The 26,876-nt window shown below is 45.4% G+C and overlaps 1 protein-coding gene and 1 long non-coding RNA gene across 3 annotated transcripts in view; one reads left to right on the top strand and one right to left on the bottom strand.

Annotated features, from left to right (window-relative positions):
• The first annotated feature begins 5,851 nt into the window (after positions 1-5,851).
• LOC133254705 (uncharacterized) overlaps positions 5,852-26,876 on the top strand; it is a 50,843-nt gene continuing 29,818 nt past the window's right edge. For both annotated transcript variants that reach the window (XR_009738747.1, XR_009738748.1), the window contains exons 1-2: positions 5,852-10,827; positions 20,463-20,533. This is a non-coding gene — a long non-coding RNA (uncharacterized LOC133254705). The remainder of the gene's footprint in view (positions 10,828-20,462; positions 20,534-26,876) is intronic.
• LOC133254703 (uncharacterized) lies at positions 10,823-15,837 on the bottom strand. Its single transcript, XM_061428879.1, has 2 exons — positions 13,543-15,837; positions 10,823-12,013 (listed from the first exon to the last, which is right to left on the bottom strand). The coding sequence occupies exon 1, from the start codon at positions 15,614-15,616 to the stop codon at positions 14,672-14,674; it is 945 nt and encodes a 314-aa protein (XP_061284863.1). The 5' UTR covers positions 15,617-15,837; the 3' UTR covers positions 10,823-12,013; positions 13,543-14,671.

Raw genomic sequence — 26,876 nt, 5'->3', positions numbered from 1 at the left:
AAAAAATTTCAAATATGCAGAGAAGTTGAAAAACTAGTACAAAGAACACACACTTTTTATCAGTTGACATTTTCCCACATTTGCTCTATCTTTCTGCATACTGTGCTCTTTTAAAATGAACTCTGAAACTAAGTTACAAGGTAAAGCTATTTATGCCTAAGAGTAAGGATATTCTAGCCATTGTTACACTATTATCAGTCCTACATCATGAGAAACGCTGGGCTGGAAGAAGTGCAAGCTGGAATCAAGATTGCCGGGAGAAATATCAATAACCTCAGATATGCAGATGACACCACCCTTATGGCAGAAAGTGAAGAGGAACTAAAAAGCCTCTTGATGAAAGTGAAAGAAGAGAGTGAAAAAGTTGGCTTAAAGCTCAACATTCAGAAAATTAAGGTCACGGCATCTGGTCCCATCACTTCATGGGAAATAGATGGGAAAACAGTGAAAACAGTGTCAGACTTTATTTTTGGGGGCTCCAAAATCACTACAGATGGTGAGTGTAGCCATGAAATTAAAAGACACTTACTCCTTGGAAGGAAAGTTATGACCAACCTAGATAGCATATTGAAAAGCAGAGACATTACTTTGCCAACAAAGGTCCGTCTAGTCAAGGCTATGGTTTTTCCAGTGGTCATGTATGGATGTGAGAGTTGGACTGTGAAGAAAGCTGAGTGCCGAAGAATTGATGCTTTTGAACTGTGGTATTGGAGGAGACTCTTGAGTGTCCCTTGGACTGCAAGGAGATCCAACCAGTCCATCCTAAAGCAGATCAGTCCTGGGTGTTCTTTGGAAGGACTGATGCTGAAGCTGAAACTCCAATACTTTGGCCACCTCATGTGAAGAGTTGACTCATTGGAAAAGACTCTGATGCTGGGAGGGATTGGGGGCAGGAGGAGAAGGGGACGACAGAGGATGAGATGGTTGGATGGCATTACCAACTCGATGGACATGAGTTTGGGTAAACTCTGGGCGTTGGTGATGGACAGGGAGGCCTGGCATGCTGCAGTTCATGGGGTCGCAAGGAGTCAGACACAACTGAGCGACTGAACTGAACTGAACCGAAGAAAATTAACATTAATTCAATACTATCACCTAACATATGACCCATTTCCATTTCCTCTAATTTTAATGTCTTTTTTTTTTAGAAGAAAAAAAATGAAAGAATCTTTCCTTCATTATTTTCTTAGAGTGAAGTCCTTTTTAATCATAACAAAATTATCAAGTCATGAGAGAATATATTGGTACACTGTGTACATAAAATTAATATATGCAGTTCAGTTCAGTTGCTCAGTCGTGTCCAACTCTCTGCAACCCCATGAACTGCAGCATACCAGGCCTCCCCGTCCATCACCAACTCCTGGAGTTTACTCAAACCCATGGCCACCGAGTTGGCGATGCCATCCAACCATCCCGTCCTCCGCCACCCCTCTCCCCTCCCGCCCCCAATCCCTCCCAGCACCAGGGCCATAACTGTATTTTTTAGTTCAGAGTCCTATCCAAGCTTCACTTGTTGCATTCGGTTGTTAGGCTGTTGTACTGAACACCTGACAGCTATGTGGTCATGGAGGTGACTCCCAAGGAGCTTATAGAACTTCTTTTCCTAGAGTTTGATCTGGATGAGATTCTCTTGGATTGTGGGCTTTGAAATTTAAAAATTTGAGACATCATAATGACATTTTCAAGGGATCTAAATATTTAAGAAGTTGCACAGTTATTGGGCCTTCACTGTCTGGTGGGTGTTGTGCTGACCTCAAGGATCTGGCAGGAAAAGGAGACACACTTAAGAACAAATCCAAGCAATGTGATGACAATAAAGCAAGGGTAGAAACGAGCACATGGTACAAAGGAAACCTTCCCGAAGAACAAGGATCCCTGAAAACCTAGTTTCTTTAAAAACCAGTAATTAAAATTCAGAAAGGCAACTGAAGTAGAGACACATATTTACCAAGCCACAGAGGGTTCACATAGCATATCTTTAGAAACTTGAGTAGTTTAGTACATGAAATTTAATATTGGAGTGTAAGGTGGGATAGGATATTATGCTATTACCTGCAAGCACAAAGAAACTAGACGAAGATTTCTATTATATATATATGAGATGAGGATGGACATCATACAGTTTACTTAAGGGAATGTTGACTGTCACCAACTAGAGGTTTGTGATGTGCACTGGAGGAAACTTTGGTTGGAGGCCAGAGACCAGCTGCTGCCAGTGGTCCTGGGTCCAGGTGGTGAGTCATGACTAACTAAGGAAATGGCAGCAGGAATGGGGAAAGGCGGATGTACTTGAGCAGGATTGAAGTGGGGAAGACCTCAAGGCTTATTAGGCATGGCTGGGAGATGTCCAAAAGCGCCCTCGGATTTCTCACCCCAGTAGCTGGGTGGGTGGTGGTGCCAAGACCGAGCATACAGGAGGGAAATAAAATGGGATGTTCAAGGGAGGGGTAGATAAGGAATGAGTTAGGTTTTGGAATTGTTCATTGGAGAGCCCAGTAAGCTATCTAGGTAAATTATTTCTCAAGAACTGCAGAGATGTGTGTTGGAGACAGTTCAAAGAATGATAAAAGCCAGGGTGTGGATGAAACTGCCTACAGAGGGCAGTTATAGGTGGCTCAGACGGTAAAGCGTCTGCCTGCAATGTGGGATTCCCGGGTTGGGAAGATCCCCTGGAGAAGGAAATGGCAACTCACTCCAGTACTCTTGCCTAGAAAATTCCATAGATGGAGGAGCCTGGTGGGCTACAGTCCATGGGGTCGCCAAGAGTGGGACACGACTGAGTGAATTCACTTTCACTTTCTTTCATGAAGCCTGAACAGACAGAGAGGAGTGTCATCATAAAGGACATGGGCTGGAAAGAGGATTTGGTCCCTGGTGAGGACTGAGAGAGGGTTCCCAGGTGACTCAGTGGATAAAGAATCTGTCTGCAATGCAGGAGACACAAAAGGGTTCAATCCCTGGGTTCAATTCCCTGAAGAAGGGTATGGCAAAGCACTCAAGTATTCTTACCTGGAGAATCCCATGGACAGAGGAGCCTGGTGGGCTACAATCCATGGGGCCACAGAGACATGACTGAAGTGACTGAGCACATACGCACAAGGACTGAGAAATATGGGGAAGGAGAATCAGGGGATACATCATGGAGCCCAAAGAAGAAGGAATACTCTTCCCTCATTGGTTCCAGTTTGCAATTAAACCAAAGCCCAGAGTCCTTCAGCTAATGGCCTTGAGCCTTAAGCAGACACCCATAATTCTCTCTTACATAAAAAGAAAATATGGAATTAAGCTTTCTGAATAAAAAGGTTAAAGTCCATATCACTAAAAAATGAGTGAAGTCTAATTATGTACTAACTCAACATTATTTTCTTGGGGAAATTTTCTCACATTTTAGTTGAGACTTTGGAGAATGAAACTACAGGCTCTGAAATCAGAACACTCTGCCACTTTTCTACCTATGTTTTGTAACTCAGATTCCTGGTCTATGAACTTGGGTTAATCTGTACCTGCTTGGGTTAGTTGTGAAGATTATGTGAGATAAAAATACCTAATTTGGTGCTTAACATGTAGTAGTTGCTGAGTGTGTGTGTGTGTGTGTATTCAGTTGCTCAGTTTTGTTCAACTCTTTGCAACCAGCCTACCAGGCACCTCTATTCATGAGATTGTTCAGGCAAGAATATTGGAGTGTTGCCATTCCCTTCTCCAGGGGATCTTCCCAACCCAGGGATTGAACCTGAGTCTCCTGTATCTCCTGCATTGGCAGGCAGATTCTTTACCTCTAGCATCATATCATGGTCCTTTTTGCTTTCTAAAGAATGATTATTACTATAAAAGAGAAAGCTCTTAATGTGTTGAAAATTATATTCTTCCATGAGTGAGAATATTGCCTGTTTGAAATTCACACATGTCGACTTCTGGTAACTGGTCCACCTTTGGCTCACAACGCCCCAGTTATAAACCTTTGCCAGGGCACAGACACACCCAAAGATAAACACGTCTCACCTTTACTCTTACCTACACAGATACCGAGCTAGAAATAAGAGCCTCTGCATGTGTGCGCACATCTAGAAAATACATAATAGCAAAAGTAATTATATATATATATAATATATGGACATGAACTTGAGCAAATTCTGAGATAGTGGAGGGCAGAGGAGCCTGGTGTGCTGCAGTCCATAGGGTTGCAAAGAGTCAGACACAATTCAGAGACTGAACAACAGCAACGTAGGTAATGTTAAAAGTGTCACTAGCAACCTACTTATATTTTAGTAATCACTGTATTCCACAAACACACGACGTATATTCTTACGTTCAAAAATGATGGTATGTGGAGTTCCTTGGCAGTCCTCCACTCCATGCTTTTACTGCAGAGAGCCTGGGTTCAATCCCTGGTTAAGGAACTAAGATCCCACATCCCACAAGCCATGCAGAATGGCAAAAAAAAAAAAAAAAAAAATTGTATGAATAAGGAAGGGAGGTGAAGTTGAATATATGTATGTAAGAGAACACTAGGAATCTAGTTAGTTTTCCTGGTAATTATTCCTTATAATATCTTTTCTCCATGCTTAGAAAGTTACTTTCAGGTATTTATGTAGTTTCTCCCTAAAAACTAAGGCTTAGGTTTTGGAAGTGTTTTCCTACATCATTTGCCTGTGTGCTTACTACTTAGCTTTAAAATGAAAATTAGAATACAATTAAGGAAAAAAACCAAAACCCAATTTGATAACTCTTGCTAACATGCTAAAAACAAATTGCTCTTTCACCTGGTGTGACTTATGATACATATATAATAAAATATTGCTTATTTGGAGAGAGGGCATACTATTTAAAAAATTAAACTCTGCTTTTTTGTATTTTCACCAAGTAATACATGTGATTTTTCCTTTACTTAGCTGTGTGTAATCATGAAGTCGATACCATTCTATTCCCTGGGTGTTTGTTCAGGCTACATTGCCTCAGGCAAGTTAACCTGATTATTTTATAATGCCTATGTTTATCTCAATTTTCCTTACCAACATTAACAAGGAATGGGTTCATGTCACAAGGCAAATGTGACTGCTTGTTATTTTGGGGACAAGTTCATTGAGTCAACCACTGGACATTTCTCAAATTTTGTTTCAGATTTTTGAAAGTAGCATCATTTATTTATTTTTACATTTAGACATCCTTTAGATACTTTGAGGCTTTCCGGATGTGCATACCCTTCAGGGCACAAAGACTTGAACTTCTTGGTTTGCATAATTTTGTGGGGTTTTCTGGGTCAATTGAATAATGAACCATTTTCAGAGATCACCTCCAGGCTACTTACTGGGAAAGCGCACCGTTTACTTTTTAAATTGAAGTATAGTTTAGACAGAATAAAATAAACAGGACATAATGGTTCAGTTAGAAGAGTTTTGAAAATTATATGCACCCATGGAAGTATCAGGCAAAACAAGTGAAAGTGAAAGTCTCTCAGTCATGTCCCACTCTCTGCAACCCCGGACTATATAGTCCATGGAATTCTCCAGGCCAGAATATTAGAGTGGGTAGCCTTTCCCTTCTCCAGGGGATCTTCCCAACCCAGGGATTGAACCCAGGTCTCCCACACTGCAGGCAGATTCTTTACCAGCTGAGCCACAAAGGAACTCCATCAGGCAAAGCAAGCTATTTAACATTTCTATCACCCCAGAAAGTTCTCTTGTGGCACAATTTACTTTAAAACCCACCAAACTGTACACTTTAAAAGGGTGAGTTTTATGGTATGTGAATTATGTTTTTAAAAAATCTGCTCTATATTTACTTGCTGTCTCACCTCAAGAAATAACAGAGGTTGGCATAACTTTTTCTATCGTATGTAGTAGTCGGCCCCCAGCCCCCACATACTATTACATTTTGGTTGTTTTCTTTTCTGAAAACAGAAAATTGGAAGTTATTGCAGATTGTAAGAAACACACCAACAAGACCACCTGGGCCAGGCCCGGGTGTAGTTCAGGCTGTCCCTGCAGTGATACAAGCGGGCTTCCCTGGGCTCGGTGTGGATAGACCTGGAAGCAGAGTTTGGACACTGGGTTGCCCTGATATCTAAATGATGTAAACATTACCACCCACAGAGGAAGGGCCCAGGGAGAATACAAGAGTTACTATAGCAACTAGATTATCCGGGCAAATAAATCCTCTCCAGGACAAGGCTGTAACCAGGCAAAGCAGGAGAAGTCACAGTTGACTTCACAACTGGATTAGTGTATTCTCCACCAACTCCTCTATGGTGTATGTCAGAGCTTGCCCAGAGAGCAAGGAACCTTCCGTATCACCAAACCCAGTCCTCCCAAACCACACTGGGAAGCTGGCTCATACTTTCAGTAAAAACAGCTGTTTTCAAACCGGAGCTGTTCTCAAACACCAGACTCTTGTGTAAAGCATGTTAAAACGTGGATTGTTGCTGTTGTTTTAGTCAATAAGTCATATCTGATGCTTTGCGACCCCGTGGACTGTAGCCTTCCAGGGTCCTCTGTCCATGGGGATTCTCCTGCCATGAACACTGGAGCGCGTTACTATTTCTTCTCCAGGGTATCTTCCTGACATAGAGATCGAACCTGGGTCTCCTGCATTGGCAGGTTGGTTCTTTACCACTGAGCCAACTGGGAAGCCCAAAACATGGATTGCTGTGCTCCCAATGCAAAGCTTCTGCTTTAGTGGTTCTGAGGTGGGACCTAAGTATTTGGGGTTTTAAGGCCTCCCCCAGTCCAGGCTGCCTGCTCAGTCACACTGACCCCAGCACCCTAACCTGAGGAGTGGTGGGTCTAGAAGGTGTCCGTGGGGTTAGATGCAGATGCCTTTTTGACATCTTTGTTTCTTTGCAGAGATGACACTACTGACCACATGTGTCAGGACAGATGGCAGTGATTCTACCAGTAAAAATCAAATCTGACATGAATTTGGCTTCATGGTGGGCACAGTGGGCAGGGAGCAAGCAGACAGGTCAGCATGTGACTCTAGGCTCTGCCAGTCTAGAGCTGGGTGACCTGGGTGGGTTTCCTAACTTCTCAGAACATTGCTTTGCAAAAGGGAATTCATCTCAAGGGTAAGCCAGTGCAATGGGTTAATATTTAGAAATGTCTTCACTGAGATATCTTATATCTGCACTATTTCCTCATTGCCCTTCTTCCCTCCAGTGTTCAGTCAGAGCACCTTTTGCCTCAGGGTAAGGACTGAGATGCAAAAACAGTCCTCCTCTGGAACTTCCCTGGTAGTCAAGTGGTTACGAATCTGCCTTCCTCACCAATTCCCTGATGCATTCCCTGACTCAAGTTTGATCCCTGGTCAGGGAACTAAGCTTCTTCCGGTGGCTCAGCGGTTAAAGAATTTGCCTGTAATACAGGAGACACAGGTTCAATCCCTGGGTCAGGGCGGTTTCCTGGAGGAAGAAGTGGCAATCCTCTCCAGTGTTCTTTCTCGGAGAGTCCTGTGGATAGAGAAGCCTGGTGGGCTAAAGTCTATGGGGTTCCAGAGTCAGACGTGACTGAGTGACTAAATATGCATGAAAGGAACTAAGATCCCACATGTGCTACACTATGCTATGCGCTATGCTCTGTCGTGTCTGACTCTCTTGCTACCCCATGGACTGTAGCCTGCCAGGCTTCTCTGTCCATGAGATTTCCCAGGCAATGGGGCAAGTAAGTCCTTCCTCCTCCCCCAGCCACAACTTCTGAGCCTGCACACCACAACTAGAGAAGCCTGCACATTGCAGTGAAGACCCAGCACAGCCTCATCACCTGGGTCCACACCCATACCTCCTGAATCTACATCTCTGGCAGGGAGGCCCAGGATTCTGGGTTCAGTACACAGCCTCTTCAGGGTCCTGCATGGCTTAAGTTTGAGAAGCTCTGGTCTAGAACAAATAAAAACATAGAGGCTTCGAAATCCATAGCTGACACCATAGCCTGCCCCAAAGCCAGTAGGCACATATTTGTGGCAAGTTGGGAGAGAAAGGGTTTTTCTTTGGCAGACAAACCTTGGGAAATTGAGCCCAGAGGTTATGTTCTAAGCCACAGCATCTGGAAGACTTTGTGATGGTACAGTAGCCATCTGTATATCCCAAAGGAAAACCAGTTTGATGAGCAGGAAGAAGAGAGGTTGAGAAGGAGCTGAGATTAGATCTTGAAGTACCTGCAGGGTTTTCTGTCTCCATGTCTGTGGTCCTGTGAAGCCCTGGCTTGAAAATGGCTTATTGTGTCAGACAGACTCTCTCAGAAGCTTAAAGAGACAAGAGTGACAGCCAGGAGGAAAGTCAGGGACATCATAGTGTCACTTGCACCCTAAGTTATTGAAGGAGTACAGATGGAAAGAAGTCAATCAGGAGAAAGAGGGGGGACCTGAGCAGAAAGTGAGGAAGGGGCTGGGGTGTGGGCAGCTGCACGTGTCCAGAGTCACTAGGATTATTGCTATGAGCTCAGGGCCTGGAAAGGGTGCAGGCAGTTCAGAGGCAGAGCCTCAGTCACCCTGCATCTCCTGATTGTAGACTGTTTGGTCAGTGTCTCGTCCAATTGATCTGAGGGTCACTCCTTCAGGCCTGCCCTTGACCTCACCCTGAGCAGACCCTGGGGAAGGTTCCATCTGGGGTGGTTCCCTGCAGACCTCTGACTATGGAGGAGCTGGCGCTGAGGAGGGGAAGGTGCTGGCAGAGGCAGGGGATTGGGGGTAGGTTGCATTGCCCTGCAGGGTTGGGCAATATGGGAGTGTCCCTGCGGTTCCTGGAGAGTTGGCTCATTCCCTTGACCAAAAACAAAACTGGGGCGCCCTTGGTGAGGTCAGTTTCAGTTTCAGCTGCTTTGCACACACAAAAAATTCTTTTTCCTCTTGACTGGAAAACTTACACCTAAAACTTAAGTGTGTTGTTGGGTGAGCCAGGAGATGTGGGTTTCCTATTACTCTGAAGGACCTTTGGGGAAATGACCCACACAGTCAGCGGGTGGTGGCACCTTGTTCAGTATGCTCAGAACATGGTCCATGATGGACGGGTCGTTGGGTGCCTGGATCCATGTGCAGACCTCTTCCTCAAAGGAGCCTTTGCTGAGGCCCAGGCAGATCCTCTTGCCCACACTTCCACAGTCCTGTGACCCTTTCCTTTAATAACTTTTTCACAGACTCATTTTATGTGCATTGGGGAAACTCATTTCTTCCCCCACAAATCTGGAGAGCCATGGGGACCTATTTTCCACTTGTCATTGGATCACTAAGTCACTGGTGTAAGCCTGGTGTGTCATGGGCACTCGTCATATCTATTTGTTGGATAAATGAATACTTAAATGTATGCCAAAGTTCAATTATGGCATGAGTCTTTGCAAAAGGATTCATCACGGTTGAATCATCCAGAAAACACTTAAGGGGCATCTGCTACCTGCCATGTGCCGTGCTAGGTGATACGGTGAGAGGGCTTATATGAAGGTAAAGATAACAGGGGCACAGGTGGAACTTCCCTGGTGGTCCAGTGGTTAAGATGCCACACTTCCAGTGTGGGGGGTGCAAGTTTAATCCCTGATTGGGGAACAAAGATACTACTTGCCACAGGGCCAAAAAAAGAAAAGAAAAGAAAAGAAGCACAGGCTGGGGGTAAGGCCCACCCTCTGCTGTGGCTGCTCTGGTGTCTTATCTTGTTGTTCTTCCTGTGAAGGAAGCTGTTTCATACCTGGTCATGGTTGGGGGTAATCAAGAGCACATCCTAGCTCTCACGGTTAGAGAAACAGATGTCGCCGTCCTACGTGGGAGCCTTGCATAGTCAGACAGTCCATGAACCACCTAGATTTAGAATTAGAGGCATAGGAAGTTGGACATGGGGGAGATCTCACGGATGGCCCATTAAGTCTGCTCACCCTGGACCCCCACACACAGACCAACCTGTGCTAGAGGTTCCGAGAGCCCCAAGCTCTCTGCATCTGAAAAGCTGGGAAAGAATGGCCCAAGTGATGTGGTGAGGATTCAATGACATGATGCTCACAACACTTCTGTGAAGAACCTGGCCAGTGAGGGGAGGGTCCTGCCCACTCCAAACACACGGGCCATACTGCCAACCTCCCTCCCATCGGCCCCAGGCTCTCTGTGCTCTGGACAGCTCTCTGGGGCAAGGTCATGCTGCCCAGTGGGCAAGGGAGCTGAGGTCACTGTCTGCTCTCCATCCTTGTCCCTGAGTCACTGCCTGGGCCTGAAAAGGGGAAAGCCAGCCTTGCTGGCTGCAGCCACGCTCTTGGCACCACTGGTTCTGGAGATCCTTACTGTCCCTCAGGGTCTGCTAATGCCTGGGGTCCAGCAGTTGCCGAGGACAGCAGGCAGACAGTAGAGTCAGGAGCCCTCTCTCCACTTCGCTGCCTGTGTCCCACAGAACCTGCCTCTGGGGAAGCTGTGAGGTGTGTGGTGTTTTTTTCCAGTCCCTTCTGTTGGTGTCAGTTCGGCCGCCCACAAGCCGCCCACCCAGGGTGCTCACATCAGCTACCTTCACTGTGACCCATGGCTCTTGGCTCACTCATACCGAAAGCTGGCTGGCATCCTGGAGAACTCATGGCCCCTCACACGGAAGCCATGGAATTTCCCCAGTAAGGTGTCTTTGGCAACTCCAAGGCCACAGGAAGGTCATAGCTGGTGAGACACAGACAGAATGTGAGGGAGGAAGCGCCAGCCCTGGCCACACTGGCCCCCCGACCCCGCAAGAGGACAGAAAAGCTCCGAGTCTCCGCAGACAGGAATCTGACACAACCAGGGAGCACCGCAGCTGCAGGCGGGTCTCACATTTCACACCGACACCAGACTCCCCCATCTAGAGCCGGAGTTCTCAGCCCCGGCTGCACCCAAGACCAGGTACATCAGAATCTCTGGGGCGGGACCAAAGTGGTTACCTGCGCTTTTTTAAGTCCTCCAGGTGTTTGCTGTGTGCACAAGGTGTTGAGGGTCACTACTTGGGAAAATAAAACCCTTAAACCAAATCTCTGTGTTTGGGTGTGTGAGGCCTGGGGGCAGCCTAGGTTCACATCCTGCCCCCACTACTTACTAGTTGTGCCTTCACAATTCTCTAGGAGTTTGAAGCCTCAATCTCCTCATCTGTTAAAATGAGAATAATAATGTAAGTGTCTACTTTGTGGGATTAGATGTGACAATCTGCTTATAATAGCGCAGGTCACTCCCTCCTATTTCCTTATAAGTCATACTCTGTCTTGTCTGTACCTCAAAAATGTGAAACCTGCATCTGCCCAGCTTGGAGTGCCCAATACTTTGTCTATACTGTGCTTTGCACATCGCTATACTCAATAAATACGAGTTAAATAAAGGAATTGGAAGGTCATTCTTGTGCAGTGCTAAGACTTGTTTCCTAATTTAGCTCTGGAGTAAATCCAGAGTCCATATACTGATTCTGTTTAGCAAATTATAGCCTTTTTGAGTTCCGCTATGTGCTGGGCTCTAAGTATTTGAAGATAAAGACACAATTGCTGTCACTGAGGAGTTGAGTCTGGCAGGGACACAGATTCATGACCTCACATTTTATCATCTATAAAGTTAGTACAGAAGCACCCCAGGCAAGAGGACGAGGACGAGGTGCAGGAGGAGGAACAAGAGGAGGGTGAGGAGGAGGGGGAGGTAGAGGAGGAGAAGAGGAGGAAGGAAGTATTCACACAGAGAATGGGAGATGACTTTTGAGGGTTTTTTTTTTTCAAGGTTTTTTTTTTTTTATTATTATTAATTTAGTTTTGGCTGTGCAGGGTCTTGGTTGCTGTGTGGGTTTTTCTCTAGTTGCTGCGAGCAGGAGCTCACAGTTGTGGTGTAAGGGCTTCTCACTGCCACCAGCCCCAGGTGCTTGGGCTTCAGGGGTCCTAACTCATGGGCTCAATAGTAGCAGCTCTTGGGCTCTGGAGCGCAGACTCAGTGGTAGCGCAGAGGCTGAGTTGCTCCGCGGTGCGCACGTGAGAGCGCACGTGCCCGTACATGTGCATGCTCAGTCCGTCGACTCTTTACGACGCCATGGGCTGTAGTCCGTCAGGCTCTTCTGTCCCTGGCAATTTCCGAGCAAGAATAGGAGAGTGGGTCGCTATTTCCCCTTCCAGGGGATCCTCCTGACCCAGGGAGGGAACTCCCAGTCTCCTGCATTGGCTGAGGTGGGTCATAACAATGGGAAGGAGCTTGTCAGGTGGAGAAGCAGAGAAGGGTGTTGGAGGCAGAGGGAATGGCACCGACAAAGCCAGAGAGGCCTGGAGGGTGTCGCGCCATGTTCGAGGATGGTGTCACAAGGCAGGAAGGAGCATGGGGTCCACATGGTGGGAGATGAGGCTGGGCAGTCAGGTTGAAGCCCAACTGGGAAAGGCTTGGGGGCTGGGCGAAGAGGCTGGGGCTTTATCCTGTAAGGACAGAGGGCCCCGTCATGTCTGTGGGCCGGGAAGGCAAACAGGGCACGCCTGTGTTTGGTTTCCTTCCTTAAGGCATTAAGGCAGCCACTCCTCCCCCGGGTGAGCCCTGCCCGGAGTCACTGAGCAGCCTTTCCTCCTGGTCCCCGCCCGGGAGAGCCTGTCAGGTTGGGTCAAGCTTTGTCCCCGCTTCCTGCTGTCAGAGGGGCAGATGAATGAGATGGGTGTGGAGGAAGGTGCAGGCGGGGGTGGCCATATTTTCCGTTGAGTTTCATTCACTGGACGCTTGACTTTGGGGTTCAAACCAACTGGAAAATCTGGGGCAGCCTACCCTAAACAGGTGGGCTGGGGGTAGGGGTTAGCCAAGGGCCCCGGGGCGGAGGGAGGCCCAGGAGACTGCCTTTTTTGTTGTAAAGCACGATTACTTCGCCGGCTGTGGTACCGTGGGCGCTGAATTCCCTCTCAGGACAGCAGCTTCCTCGGCTTTGAAGTGAAGGAGGCGGGCCACGCCATCTCCCAACCCCGATTCCAAGGGAGGAGCGTGGGACTCCGCACAGGCTGCCGGAGGTGGGGGACTTCCCGGCAGGACAAAGCCTCTTCTAGGGGGACGGGAGGCTTTCCAAGGCTCGCCTCCGTGCCGGACCTCGGTTGCTCCGGGACCTGCCCGTAGCCGGGCCCAGGCTGACGCGGGACCTCGGAGGTGCGAGCGGCAGATGAGACCCGGCAGATGAGAGACCAGCCGGCTCGGCCGGGCTGCGCCGGGAACAGCTCTGGGACGCAGGAGGGGTCAGCTGCTCCCGTCCCTAGGGGTTCACCCTCCTTTCCCGGGGTCCTTCTCCCCGCCCCGCCTCCCCGGGGCAATGAGGAGCCCACAGGAGCTAAGTCCAGGGGCAGACACCGGGCCCCCGCAGGCAGGGTGGTGGGTGACGGCAGGAAGTCAGCAGGGGCCTCTGGGCGGAGAGCCCGCAGAAAGGATGGAGACACCCCGAGAGCCAGCCAGACCGCCGGCGCTCGTCATCCCCCAGCCACTCCCATCAGGCAGCCCCACCTCTTCCGCCGCCCCCCCCTCCTTCAGTTCAGTTTAGTCGCTCAGTCGTGTCCGACTCTTTGAGACCCCATGAATCGTAGCACGCCAGGCCTCCCTGTCCATCACCAACTCCCGGAGTTCACCCAGACTCACGTCCATCGAGTCAGCGATGCCATCCAGCCATCTCATCCTCTGTCATCCCCTTCTCCTCCTGCCCTCAACCCCTCCCAGCATCAGAGTCTTTTCCAATGAGTCAGCTCTTCGCATGAGGTGGCCAAAGTACTGGAGTTTCAGCTTTAGCATCATTCCTTCCAAAGAAATGCCAGGGCTGATCTCCTTCAGAATGGACTCCTTGGATCTCCTTGCAGTCCAAGGGACTCTCAAGAGTCTTCTCCAACACCACAGTTCAAAAGCATCAATTCTTCGGTGCTCAGCCTTCTTCACAGTCCAACTCTCACATACATACATGACCACAGGAAAAACCATAGCCTTGACTAGACAAACCTTTGTTGGCAAAGTAATGTCTCTGCTTTTGAATATGCTATCTAGGTTGGTCATAACTTTTCTTCCAAGGAGTAAGCATCTTAATTTCATGGCTGCAGGCACCATCTGCAGTGATTTTGGAGCCCACAAAAATGAAGTCTGACACTGTTTCCACTGTTTCCCCATCTATTTCCCATGAAGTGATGGGACCGGATGCCATGATCTTTGTTTTCTGAATGTTGAGCTTTAAGCCAACTCTTTCACTCTCCTCTTTCATCAAGAGGCTTTTTAGTTCCTCTTCACTTTCTGCCATAAGGGTGGTGTCATCTGCATATCTGAGGTTATTGATATTTCTCCCAGCAATCTTGATTCCAGCTTGTGTTTCTTCCAGTCCAGCGTTTCTCATGATGTACTCTGCATATAAGTTAAATAAGCAGGGTGACAACATGCAGCCTTGACGTACTCCTTTTCCCATTTGGAACCAGTCTGTTGTTCCATGTCCAGTTCTAACTGTTGCTTCCTGACCTGCATACAAATTTCTCAAGAGGCAGATCAAGTGGTCTGGTATTCCCATCTCTTTCAGAATTTTCCACAGTTGATTGTGATCCACACAGTCAAAGGCTTTGGCATAGTCAACAAAGCAGAAATAGATGTGTTTCTGGAACTCTCTTGCTTTTTCCATGATCCAGCAGATGTTGGCAATTTGATCTCTGGTTCCTCTGCCTTTTCTAAAACCAGTTTGAACATCAGGAAGTTCATGGTTCACATTGCTGAAGCCTGGCTTGGAGAATTTTGAGCATTACTTTACTAGCATGTGAGATGAGTGCAATTGTGCGGTAGTTTGAGCATTCTTTGGCACTGCCTTTCTTTGGGATTGAATGAAAACTGACCTTTTCCAGTCCTGTGGCCACTGCTGAGTTTTCCAAATTTGCTGGCCTATTGAGTGCAGCATTTTCACAGCATCATCTTTCAGGATTTGGAATAGCTCCACTGGAATGCCATCACCTCCGCTAGCTTTGTTCATAGTGATGCTTTCTAAGGCCCACTTGACTTCACATTCCAGGATGTCTGGCTCTAGGTCAGTGATCACACTATCGTGATTATCTGGGTCATGAAGATCTTTTTTGTACAGTTCTTCTGTGTATTCTTGCCATCTCTTCTTGATATCTTCTGCTTCTATTAGGTCCATACCATTTCTGTCCTTTATCAAGCCCATCTTTGCATGAAATGTTCCTTTGGTATCTCTAATTTTCTTAAAGAGATCTCTAGTCTTTCCCATTCTGTTGTTTTCCTCTATTTCTTTGCATTGATGGCTGAGGAAGGCTTTCTTATCTCTTCTTGCTATTCTTTGGAACTCTGCATTCAGATGCTTATATCTTTGCTTTTCTCCTTTGCTTTTCGCTTCTCTTCTTTTCACAGCTATTTGTAAGGCGTCCCCAGACAGCCATTTTGCTTTTTTGCATTTCTTTTCTCTGGGGATGGTCTTGATCTCTGTCTCCTGTACAATGTCACGAACCTCCGTCCATAGTTCATCAGGCACTCTATCTATCAGATCTAGGCCCTTAAATCTGTTTCTCACTTCCACTGTATAGTCATAAGGGATTTGATTTAGGTCGTACCTGAATGGTCTAGTGGTTTTCCCCACTTTCTTCAATTTAAGTCTGAATTTGGCAATAAGGAGTTCATGATCTGAGCCACAGTCAGCTCCTGGTCTTGTTTTGCTGACTGTATAGAGCTTCTCCATCTTTGGCTGCAAAGAATATAATCAATCTGATTTCAGTGTTGACCATCTGGTGATGTCCATGTATAGAGTCTTCTCTTGTGTTGTTGGAAGAGGGTGTTTTTTATGACCAGTGCATTTTCTCGGCAAAACTCTATTAGTCTTTGCCCTTCTTCATTCTGTATTCCAAGGCCAAATTTGCCTGTTACTTCAGGTGTTTCTTGACTTCCTACTTTTGCATTCCAGTCCCCTATAATGAAAACGACATCTTTTTTGGATGTTAGTTCTAAAAGATCTTGTAGGTCTTCAAAGAACCGTTCAACTTTGGCTTCTTCAGCATTACTGGTTGGGGCATAGACTTGGATTACTGTGATATCGAATGGTTTGCCTTGGAAACTAACAGAGATCATTCTGTCGTTTTTGAGATTGCATCCAAGTACTGCATTTCGGACTCTTTTGTTGACCATGATGGCTACTCCATTTCTTCTAAGGGATTCCTGCCCGCATTAGTAGATATAATGGTCATCTGAGTTAAGTTCACCCATTCCAGTCCATTTTAGTTCACTGATTCCTAGAATGTCGACATTCACTCTTGCCATCTCGTTTGACCACTTCCAACTTGCCTTGATTCATGGACCTGACGTTCCAGGTTCCTATGCAATATTGCTCTTTACAGCATCAGACCTTCTTCTATCACCAGTCGCATCCACAGCTGGGTATTCTTTTTGCTTTGGCTCCATCCCTTCATTCTTTCTGGAGTATTTCTCCACTGATCTCCAGAGCATATTGGGCACCTACTGACCTGGGGAGTTCCTCTTTCAGTATCCTATCATTTTGCCTTTTCTTTCTGTTCATGGGGTTCTCAAGGCAAGAATACTGAAGTGGTTTGCCATTCCCTTTTCCAGTGGACCACATTCTGTCAGATCTCTCCACCATGACCTGCCCACCTTGGGTTGCCCCACGGGCATGGCTTAGTTTCATTGAGTTAGACAAGGCTGTGGTCCTAGTGTGATTAGATTGACTAGTTTTTTGTGAGTATGGTTTCAGTGTGTCTGCCCTCTGATGCTCTCTTGCAACACCTACCATCTTACTTGGGTTTCTCTTACCTTGGGCATGGGGTATCTCTTCACGGCTGCTCCAGCAAAGCACAGCTACTGCTCCTTACCTTGGATGAGGGGTATCTCCTCACTGCAGCCCTTCCTGACCTTCAACGTGGGATAGCTCCTCTAGGCCCTCCTTACTCACTCAGTTACCTGAAAGCTCTGGTCTGCAAAAGCATCCTTGTTTTAAAAATAATTTCTGTTTCCTTTATTAGCAGTCAGCTCCAGCTTTCATAAATATGTGAAATCGATGTAAATAATTTTTAAATTAAAAATGCACATGTTCCCAGATGTGGATCAAGAAGACCTAGCTGTCATTCTCAGGAGCTCTGTGTTGGGCCTGGGGAGACAGCCCTGTACTCAGCATCCTCACAGGGCTGAGGGCCACCACAGGACCACAAGGAGGGTTCAGGAAAGACTCTTGGGAGGAAACCTTGACCTGAGACCTGGGGCTTAACAGAGATCTGGCCAATGAAGGAGAGAGGGCATCTCAGGAGAGGGGCCAACCTAGGCAGGACCAACAGATGGGCACCACCAGGAGTCGTGGCCAAGCAGGGAACTGAGGAGGAAATGTTCCTTTTTCTGAACTCATCACACTGATAATCATTTGTACAAGCATCTGTCAGTATCTGCCCTGGTAGGTTACAAGCTCCAGGAGAGGAAATGGTATACATTTTATGGTTCCTCAGGATCCTGGTTTTCAGTACAATGACTGGCACACAGTAAGTATTCAGTTAGATTGGTGTTAATTGACCAAGTAAATGAGAATTCTCCTGTTAATGTGGGTTTGGTCAGAAAGGGCTGGGAAGCCAAGCTAACTGGAGTGTAAATGTTATCCTTAGGGCAGTAGGAAGCCACTAAAGGTTTAAATACTGAACAACAATGAAAGTTTTAAATAAGGGAATGACTCGGTCAGCTTTGTGTTCCAGGTATCCCTTTTTGGCTTTGATCTGGGGAATGGCTGGAGACAGAGTCCAGCCAGGTGGCAGACACTTTGTCCTTAACTAGGAGCACTGTTTGATTTAGTATCTGTTTGTGTGATCTCCCTCAGTAGGCCATGAGCCCTGGAGGGCCAGGGCCAGGCCTGTTTGCCTCACATCCCTGTGCCCAGCACACATGGCACATGGTAAAGGCTCTGTGGGTTTAATGGGTGAAATTCTGATTGGAAGTTGCAAATGCAACTTTAAGGGTAGGTGGTGATGTTTAATGCATGTGATGTCATAGGCAACTTTCAAAACATGGGAAACATGAAGGAAAAGGTCATTTACATTTGGGAAGCAGTGTCAGAGCTCTGAGAGGTGGGATGGAGGAGGAGGAGGGGGGTGGGGAGATAGAGCGGGCTCCTCAGAGCTGTGACAGTTGCTGGACTGATGAGGCCTTCCAGGTTTGGAATCTCTGAGATGCGAGGCTGAGGTGAGAAGCAGCAGGTTTGGAGGACTAGGTGAGGCATTTGGGTGTCTATGGGACATCCAGCTCAAGACTGGGGTGTCTCCAGCAATAGAAGATTCAGGAAGCTTTCAGGGTGAGTGTATGGCAGAATGTGGGGAAGTGTCTGGAATTCCCTGGAGAGGAGAACTTTTGAGTAGGAGCGGAGGAGTGAGTCAGGGAGTCAGGGCGGGATGGAGAAACACCAGGAGCTCCTGCCTCAGGACTGTGAGCTGGTGACTTCCTCTCTGTTTCCTCCAGGCTCTTCATTATGAGCCCATCATAACAGCCCTGTCAGGAACCGGCACTGCAGAGCCTCTGGTGAAGCCCAACTCCTCAACTTCTGTGTGTTCTTGGCTCATCTTCCTTTTGTGGTCACAGTGCCACATTCTGTGATTGCCTTCTGTCTTCACAAGACCTGCCTTCTGGACATTATACTTTCCTCCACTCAGTCACTCAACTGATTTCATTTCTGCTTGTCACCTTTTTCGTGCTCCTGGCTTTTCCAAATAGTTCTGCCCCCTCCCTAGTGAGCCAGGCTCCCTGCTGCAATGTCCTGGGGGGAACCAAGGGTGTTTCCCAGCTTTTCTCCACGTCCTCCCCTTTCTTCCCTCCTCATCTGCCTGAGCAAAGGTCCAGCACTGGCAGCAGTGGGGGGAAACACAGGGCTGGCCGCCCTCCCAGCCACTACACATCCAGGTCCCCCAGATGTGGGCCAGGTGCAATGGTGCACCTGTCGACGAATAAGTGGCACTTGGGGCAGAAAGCGGTGATTGGTTGCATTTCTTGATTCCCATGGTGTAAATATTCCCATCACCATCAATTTCAAGCTACCAACAAGATATTACTGAATGCAGAACTGGGGACAGATGGGAAGCAATGCACTTTTACATAATGTTTCTAGCAAGCAGACACAACAGGTGTAGACAGCCTCAAAAGCAAATATAATTACAAAATGTAGTCAAATGGGAAGTTTTGAGTATTTGTTGCTTTTTAAAAATGTAACATTGTCTTATAAGATTTTATAATTGTTAATATGATGGCTGTTTAACAATTGCTTTGCAAAAACCAAAACAACAGCTTTGCAGAATTCCTTAAAAGTTAACAATTAGATCTTGCAAGCAGTACAGACTGGCTTCAGCCCACCACTGGGTGCCATATGGGCCAGGAGGAGAAGTGGAGACTCCAAGCCCCAAACTGCAGTGCGTTCTCACCTGCAGCCTCTCCCTGCCCAGGCTGTGTGGGTGGCAGGTGACAGGTAGCAAGCCCCCACAGCCCAGGCGGAGCAAAGCTGGGCCCTGGGCACTCCTCCCACCTGTAGATATGGACTTTTCTGGCCTGGGCCTGTGGGCTCTGCGCCCACCCAAGCCCCAGCCTCTGGACACCTACCAGAGTAGCCTCCAGAATGAGGAAGTCTGAGTGGTGCAATTTCCTCTACCCTAAAAAGTGTGAAATAACTGCTCAGAAAGCAGGCTTGCCCAATTACCCACAATGAAAAACCAGAAGAGGACAAAGCCTCTCTTTCTAAGCTTCTGTTTATACCAGTGGGCTGCAAAGCAGGTCATGCTAGGTCTGAACGGATGTGGGATGGAGATGACTTCAGGCATGCAGCTCAACCTGTGGGCATTTCTGAACATCGAGAATGAAAAGCACCAGTGAGCTAATTTGACCTGTTCTAAATGTGCCAGTCTTTGCACTAGATCTTGGGGACTCAGAGGTGGTGACCTAACATAGTAGAAAGCTTGTCTTGGCTACTCCAGGAAATAGCTGAATCTCTGACTTGATGACCATTGTGAAGGTTAGATAAAAGGGGTCCCTTTGTCACCACATCCTATATGTGCCTTGGGCCCTGGTTTATGGCTTTGCATAAGTATTAATAACTAAAGGTGTCTTCTCGCTCATAATCACATCCCATCACAAGCCAACCCATCGCACCTGCCCCCTCAAGCTCACTTTCAGAACTGCACCTCTATTTGGAGCATTTCCACATTCTCTCATGGGGTCTTCCTATGAGCGTGGGGTTTGTGTGCTCTGATATTTAAGCACAGGAAGGCCAGGACTTCGTCACTTACACATTCATTCATTCCTTTGTTCAGTGGGGAGTGGGGCTGGGGAGGAGGCAGGAGGATGGAAAGGTCTGTCCAACTCTAAGTAGGGGTGCAGCTCAGGGAAGGCTGCACCCTGAGTGGAGGCAGAAGGAAGGGCAGAGGGAGGCAGGAACAGAGACCAAACCCCTGTTTCTCTCTGCTTTCAGATCTTGTACCAGGGTGTACTTGCCTTTTGTAAATAGTGAAACAATGTCTGAATGCTAGGTGAGGTAATTACGCATTTTCTTTGGATTGCAGGTTACTCCAAGAGGGTGTTTCCATGGATTTGCCCACCTCAGGACAGCCTCACCTGTGTTTCCTGCCTTGGGGTAAAGACCTTTTTATACCTTTATTTGGGACAAAAAACAGTAATGTGTTGTTTTCCGCCCTCCCTCCAAAAAAAAAAAAAAAAAAAAGCAGTTCTAGCTGTATTCCATCTAGCTGTATGATGGCTTAAAGTTTTGATTTCTCATTGTTTAACATTGCTTACTTGAAATATTTGCGGAAATTGAGCTGAAATTCAGGCACAGCCAGTGGAAAGGCACAGGAGCAAGATTATGGCGCCATCTACTGGTAATATACACCTAAGTATGACAAAGTTGAACTTGCATTGAGCCTCTTGCGTAGGTGAAAACGAGTTGATTTTTAAGTGAAGTACAGTTGATTTACAATGTTGTGTTGAATATGAGTTGATTTAAAAGCTTAAAATGGAAAGTGAGTGTGCATCAACATATTCAGATAACAAGTTAATATAAAAAACCTCAATAGAAAAATGAGCTCAGAAAAATGCATGAGACATAAAGGGGTACTTCATAAAAGAGGATATCCAATGCATGATGAACTTATGAAAGATGGTCGACTTTTCATTCTTGGAGACTCCTGGGGGAGGAAGAGACGTGACACGGAGGGCCTCAGACCAAAAAACCAACAAAAACAACAAAAAAACAACCTTCCAAGTAATTCAGATTTTATCCACCAGGGGGAGGACTTTGACTTTAAGTTGCATCAGTTCGGTTCAGTTCGGTTCAGTCGCTCAGTCGTGTGCGACTCTTTGCGACCCCATGAATTGCAGCACTCCAGGCCTCCCTGTCCATCACCAACTCCCGCAGTTCACTCAAACTCACGTCCATCGAGTCGGTGATGCCATCCAGCCATCTCATCCTCTGTCGTCCCCTTCTCCTCCTGCCCCCAATCCCTCCCAGCATCAGAGACTTTTCCAATGAGTCAACTCTTCGCATGAGGTGGCCAAAGTATTGGAGTTTCAGCTTTAGCATCGTTCCTTCCAAAGAACACCCAGGACTTATCTCCCTTAGAATGGACTGGTTGGATCTCCTTGCAGTCCAAGGGACTCTCAAGAGTCTTCTCCAACACCACAGTTCAAAAGCATCAATTCTTTGGCATTCAGCTTTCTTCACAGTCCAACTCTCACATCCATACATTACTACTGGAAAAACCACAGGGAACTGCAAATTGAAACCACAGTTAAGTGTCACCATTTACCCTCCAGAATGGTTAAAATTAACAATAAAAGACTGTCAGTGCCAAGTTGGCAAAAATGTGGGGTTATGGGTATTCAAATACACTGCTGCAGGGAGTTGTTCTGTGTTATCTAAAAAAAAGTTGAACAAATGGCTTAATCTGTAACATAGCAACCTGACTCTTTGGTATATACAACAAAAATATATGCCCATGTACCCTAAGATGCATACACATTCTTAACAGCATGAATGAAGCAAAGCTGGAATCAAGATTGCAGGGAGAAATATCAATAACCTCAGATATACAGATGACACCACCCTTATGGCAGAAAGTGAAGAAGAGCTAAAGAGCCTCTTGATGAAAGTGAAAGAGGAGAGTGAAAAAGTTGGCTTAAAGCTCAACATGCAAAAACGAAGATCATGGCATCTGGTCCCATCACTTAATGGGAAATAGATGGGGAAACAATGGAAACAGAGACTTTATTTTGGGGGATGTCCAAAATCACTGCAGTTGGTGACTGCAGCCATGAAATTAAAAGACGCTTGCTCCTTGGAAGAAAAGCTATGACCAACCTAGACAGGATATTAAAAAGCAGAGACATTACTTTGCCAACAAAGGTCTGTTTAGTCAAAGCTATGGTTTTTCCACTAGTCATGTATAGATGTGAGAGTTGGACTATAAAGAAAGCTGAGCACCAAAGAATTGATGCTTTTGAACTGTGGTGTTGGAGAAGACTCTTGAGAGTCCCTTGGACTGCAAGGAGATCTAACCAGTCCATTCTAAAGGAGATCAGTCCTGAATATTCATTGGAAGGACTGATGCTAAAGCTGAAACTCCAATACTTTGACCACCTGATGTGAAGAACTGACTCATTTGAAAAGATCCTGATGCTGGGAAAGATTGGAGGTGGGAGAAGGGGATGACAGAGGATGAGATGGTTGGATGACATCACTGACTTAATGGACATGAGTTTGAGCAAGCTCTGGGAGTTGGTGATGGACAGGGAAGACTGGTGTGCTGCCATCCATGGAGTTGCAAAGAGTCGGACATGACTGAGCGACTGAACTGAACTGAACAGCATAACTGGTAATAGCCAAGAAGTGGAAACAATTCAAATGTCCATAAACAAACAATAGGCTAGATAAAAAGAAAAAAACTGTAGTATATTAATGCAGTGGAATATCTAACAGCAAAACAAACAAAAGCAAACAAAGTGCAGCCACATAGCAACAGCGTAGGTGAATTTTACAAATGTAATATTGAAAGAAATTGGACATAAAACAATGCCTACTATGTCATAACAATTGTATAAGTCAAAGAGGCAAGTCATTTTATAGTGTTGGATGTCAGGATGATGGTGTGGAGGGTGGAGGCAGAGGTCAGGACTGGGCTGGGGCTGATGATGTTTTATTTCTTGACCTGGTGGTTGTATGGGTGTGTTCACAGTGTGATCATGTATCTTTGATTTGAGCACTTTAAAAAATAACACTTTTAAACTAAGTGTTAATAATTTACCCTTCATTTATAAAATTAAAAAATAAAAATAGTTAAAGGTGGAAAGGTAGAGTGGAATTCCTAACCAGGATAATATAGGCAAAAGTGTGGGAGGAAGTTATCAGAAACTCGGGAAAAGAGAGAACAGGTGTTGGCTGCAAAAAAGGTTCCAGGTAATTCATATTCTTCCCACTAGGGGGTCTGCTTCTCTGTCTTCTCTCAGATTCTTGCCCTAGGCAAACATTTTGTTTGGGTGTTTTTGGGGTTTTTTTGACTCTTGAAGTATTTCCATAGGGGAAATTTTCACAAGTAGAATAATTTGGTCGAAGGGTATGGCTATTTTAATGTCTTGTTTTATAAACTGTCAGACTGTCCTCCAGAAAGACTGTATTAACCTATAGCAACTCAAGAATGCTGCAAAGTGTGTGTTTCTAAAACAGGGTTTTAAGAGTTTGTGGATTTAACATAGGCAAAATGGTATGGAAGTGGACTAATTTACATTTCCTTAGTTATTAGTGAAACTAAACATTTTCCTTTAAAATGCTTAATTCCCTCTTATACATACTGGCTGGTCAGTGTTTTTTCTGCCTATTTAGGAGTTTGTTTTCTCTATGGATCTGTATTTGATCTTTATATATTTTATTAGCAAATTTGTATCTGTCACAATTATCACAATTTCTCCAGTTCTCATCGTTACTTTTTTCCATCTTAATTTTTATTATTTTCTTTTGTAATACACTAGACTGCCCCTGTGGTTATACCTTTCCATTTTTTCATCTATTTTTTTAAAAAGTACTTTAATGGTAATTCTATATATGTCACCAGAGGAATGGTGGTTTTCTTGATTATTGTTTTCTCAAGGGAAAGGATTCAGTTCAGGGACATAGAGGAGTTTTAAGTAACAAAAGGTTTGTTTGTTTATTTACTTGTTTGACTTAAACACCAAATTCATTTTCTCAGAATTTTGGAGGCCAGTAGTTTTAGATCAAGGTGCCAGCAAGATGGTTTTTTTTTTTTTTTTTTTATTACTTATTATGGTTAGAACACTTAACATTTAACATAAGAACTTAAGAACACTTAATAAAATTTTAAGTGTAAAATACAATATCATGATTCATAGGCACAATATTGTTCAGCAGATCTCTACAGATTATCCATCTTGCCTAACTGAAATTTTTCAACTGTTGATTATCAACACTCCATTTACCCCTTTCCTCAACTTCTGAAAGCCACAATTCTGTTTATTTCTATGGATTTGGCTATTTTCCATAGTTGATATAGGTGGCATCATGTATTTGTCTTTCTATGGCTGGCTTATTTCACTTAGTATAATTGCCTTCAGGTTCATCCATGTTGTCATGTACGGCAGAATTTTCTTCTTTTTAAAGGTTGAATGGCAGTCTGTTGTACGTATATACCACACTTGCTTTATTCTTTCATCTATTTATGGACAGTTATGTTGTTTCCACATTTTGAGTAGCAAGAGTTTTAAGGAAAAGGGAAAGTACCCTCTCAAGAAAGGATGAGTTCACTGTCTGGAAACCAGAAGCAGCCCCGCGTGGGGTAGGGCTGGGCATATTAAGAGTGGCGGTGCCTCCCAGTGTCATTTGACTGACAAGTTAGTTAGCTTTAGGTTATATAACTTTTCTCCTAGTGTGCAGGTGCTTTCCTGGGGAAACCTGTGGGGGGCGGGCGGGGAGGGCGGTCCAAAACTGCAGTGCTAATTTATTACAAATACAGCGCAATGAAGCCCAGGTTACTTTGAGTCACCTTTTAGGTCTTGGTGCTTGTGTGCCAATGTGTGCTGGTGGTTTTTTCTTGCCTGGTCATGATATGCCTAGATACCTAGCAGGGGTCCTTGGCCACAAGAAAGAAGGTCTTTGGCATGTTCTCATCACCAGAGTCCAGGTGGAGGAGAGAAAGATGACCCAGTTCAGGATAGGGCGTGGACCCGCTCATGTCTGACTACCTAACATCTGTATATTTCTTCCTAAATTAAGGTAAATGTGTATTTCTTCTAAGTAGTGTTTCCCAAATCAGTTTCCTCTTATCTCTTTTAATGTTAATGCATTTTCTGAAGGGGTTCCATGGTCAAAGAATATTGGAGAACAATGAATTAGACAAAAACTAAACAACTTCCTTTATTACAGTACTTATCAGATCATAAATATGGTAGTTTATTCATTGAACATATTGAGCACCAACTATGAGGCACTAGTGAACAAAGAGTCAGATGTATATTGTGTATTTCTAGGTGAAGTACACAGTAGACAAATTTTCTCTAATGCATTTGAGCAAAAAGTTTTTATATCACCCATTAATCTTTTACATGATGCCACAGAATATCCTGATCTGGAATTTTTGCAGCATAATGTGAAAGACATGAATCAGCTTTCATTTTTTCCTAACAGACTCATCCATATGCCTTAGCAGAATTTGTTAAATGTGATTCTTCTTTGTTTGGTTTTGTTGTCTTCTACTCATTGAATATACATTTTCCATAATTTGGGGATTTGTGGCAGAGTTGTTTGTTTCATTGGTTCATATTTCTGAACTGTGTGTTGATAATGAAGGAATTGTTATTCAGTCGCCAAGTCATGTCCGACTCTTTGTGACCTCATGGATTGCAGCACACCAGGCTTCCCTGTCCCTCACGATCTCCTGGAGTTTGCCCAAGTTCATGTCCATGGAATCGGTGATGCCATCCAACCTTGTCATCCTCTGTTGCCCTCTTCTTCTTCTGCCTTCAGTCTTACCCAGCACCAGGTCTTTTCCAATGAAAATAAGGAACTAGCTGTATCCTAAAAGGGATGAGAACTTTCACTTTTCCCACCTTTAATTGTTGCTAAGATGAAATGGTGCCCTTGAGCTGCAGTTTCCCTAGGAATCTGCCAGCAAGAGCTGGGCATCTCTCAGAAGAAGCCTAAGAGCAGAGGGTATAATGTCTCTGGAGCCTCCTCAGCCCATTCAGCCACCGGGAGGGCTGGCCCTGGCTGGAGCAGGAGTATTTGGAGTCAGAGCAGGAAATTAATAGTTACTGAGTGCTTACTATGTGCAAGCCACTTTGCACATAAGAATATTTAAGGAGAAAGTAAGGAAGCTGGAGGAAACAGCAGAGAAGTGAAAGGAGAACCAGGAGGGAATACACACAGACTGAAGGAGGTGAGTTCCCAGGATGGGTTGGTCAACAGTAAAAACTTACAATCTATTCTTGGTAAAACAACAACAAAAAAACCAGCCTATAATGCAGGAGACTGGGTTTGATCCCTGGGTTAGGAAGACCCCCTGGAGAAGGGAATGGCTACCCATTCCAATATTCTTGCCTGGAGAATTCTATGGACAGGACAGCCTTGTGGGCTACAGTCCATGGGGTCCCAAAGAGTTGAACACAACTGAGCAACTAATACTTTTCACTCTTACCATATAATCCAGCAAATCACAATCCTTAGAATCTAACCAAAGGAGCTGAAAACTATGTTCAAACAAAAAACCTGCCCTTGGATGTTTATAGCGGTTTTATTCATAACTGTCAAAACTTGGAAGCAATCGTGATGTCCTTGAGTAGGTGAATGGATAAACTGTGGTACATCCAGACAGTGGCACATTATTCAGAACTAAAAAGAAAGGAGCTATCAAGTCATAAGAAGACATGGAGGAAAGTTAAATGCATGTCACCAAGAAGTCAACTTGAAAAGGTTA

The sequence above is a fragment of the Bos javanicus genome, chromosome 10 (genome assembly GCF_032452875.1).
Source record: "Bos javanicus breed banteng chromosome 10, ARS-OSU_banteng_1.0, whole genome shotgun sequence".
NCBI lineage: Eukaryota > Metazoa > Chordata > Mammalia > Artiodactyla > Bovidae > Bos > Bos javanicus.
Note: the sequence above shows the minus strand (reverse complement) of the source record. Positions and strands in the feature narration are given on the sequence as shown.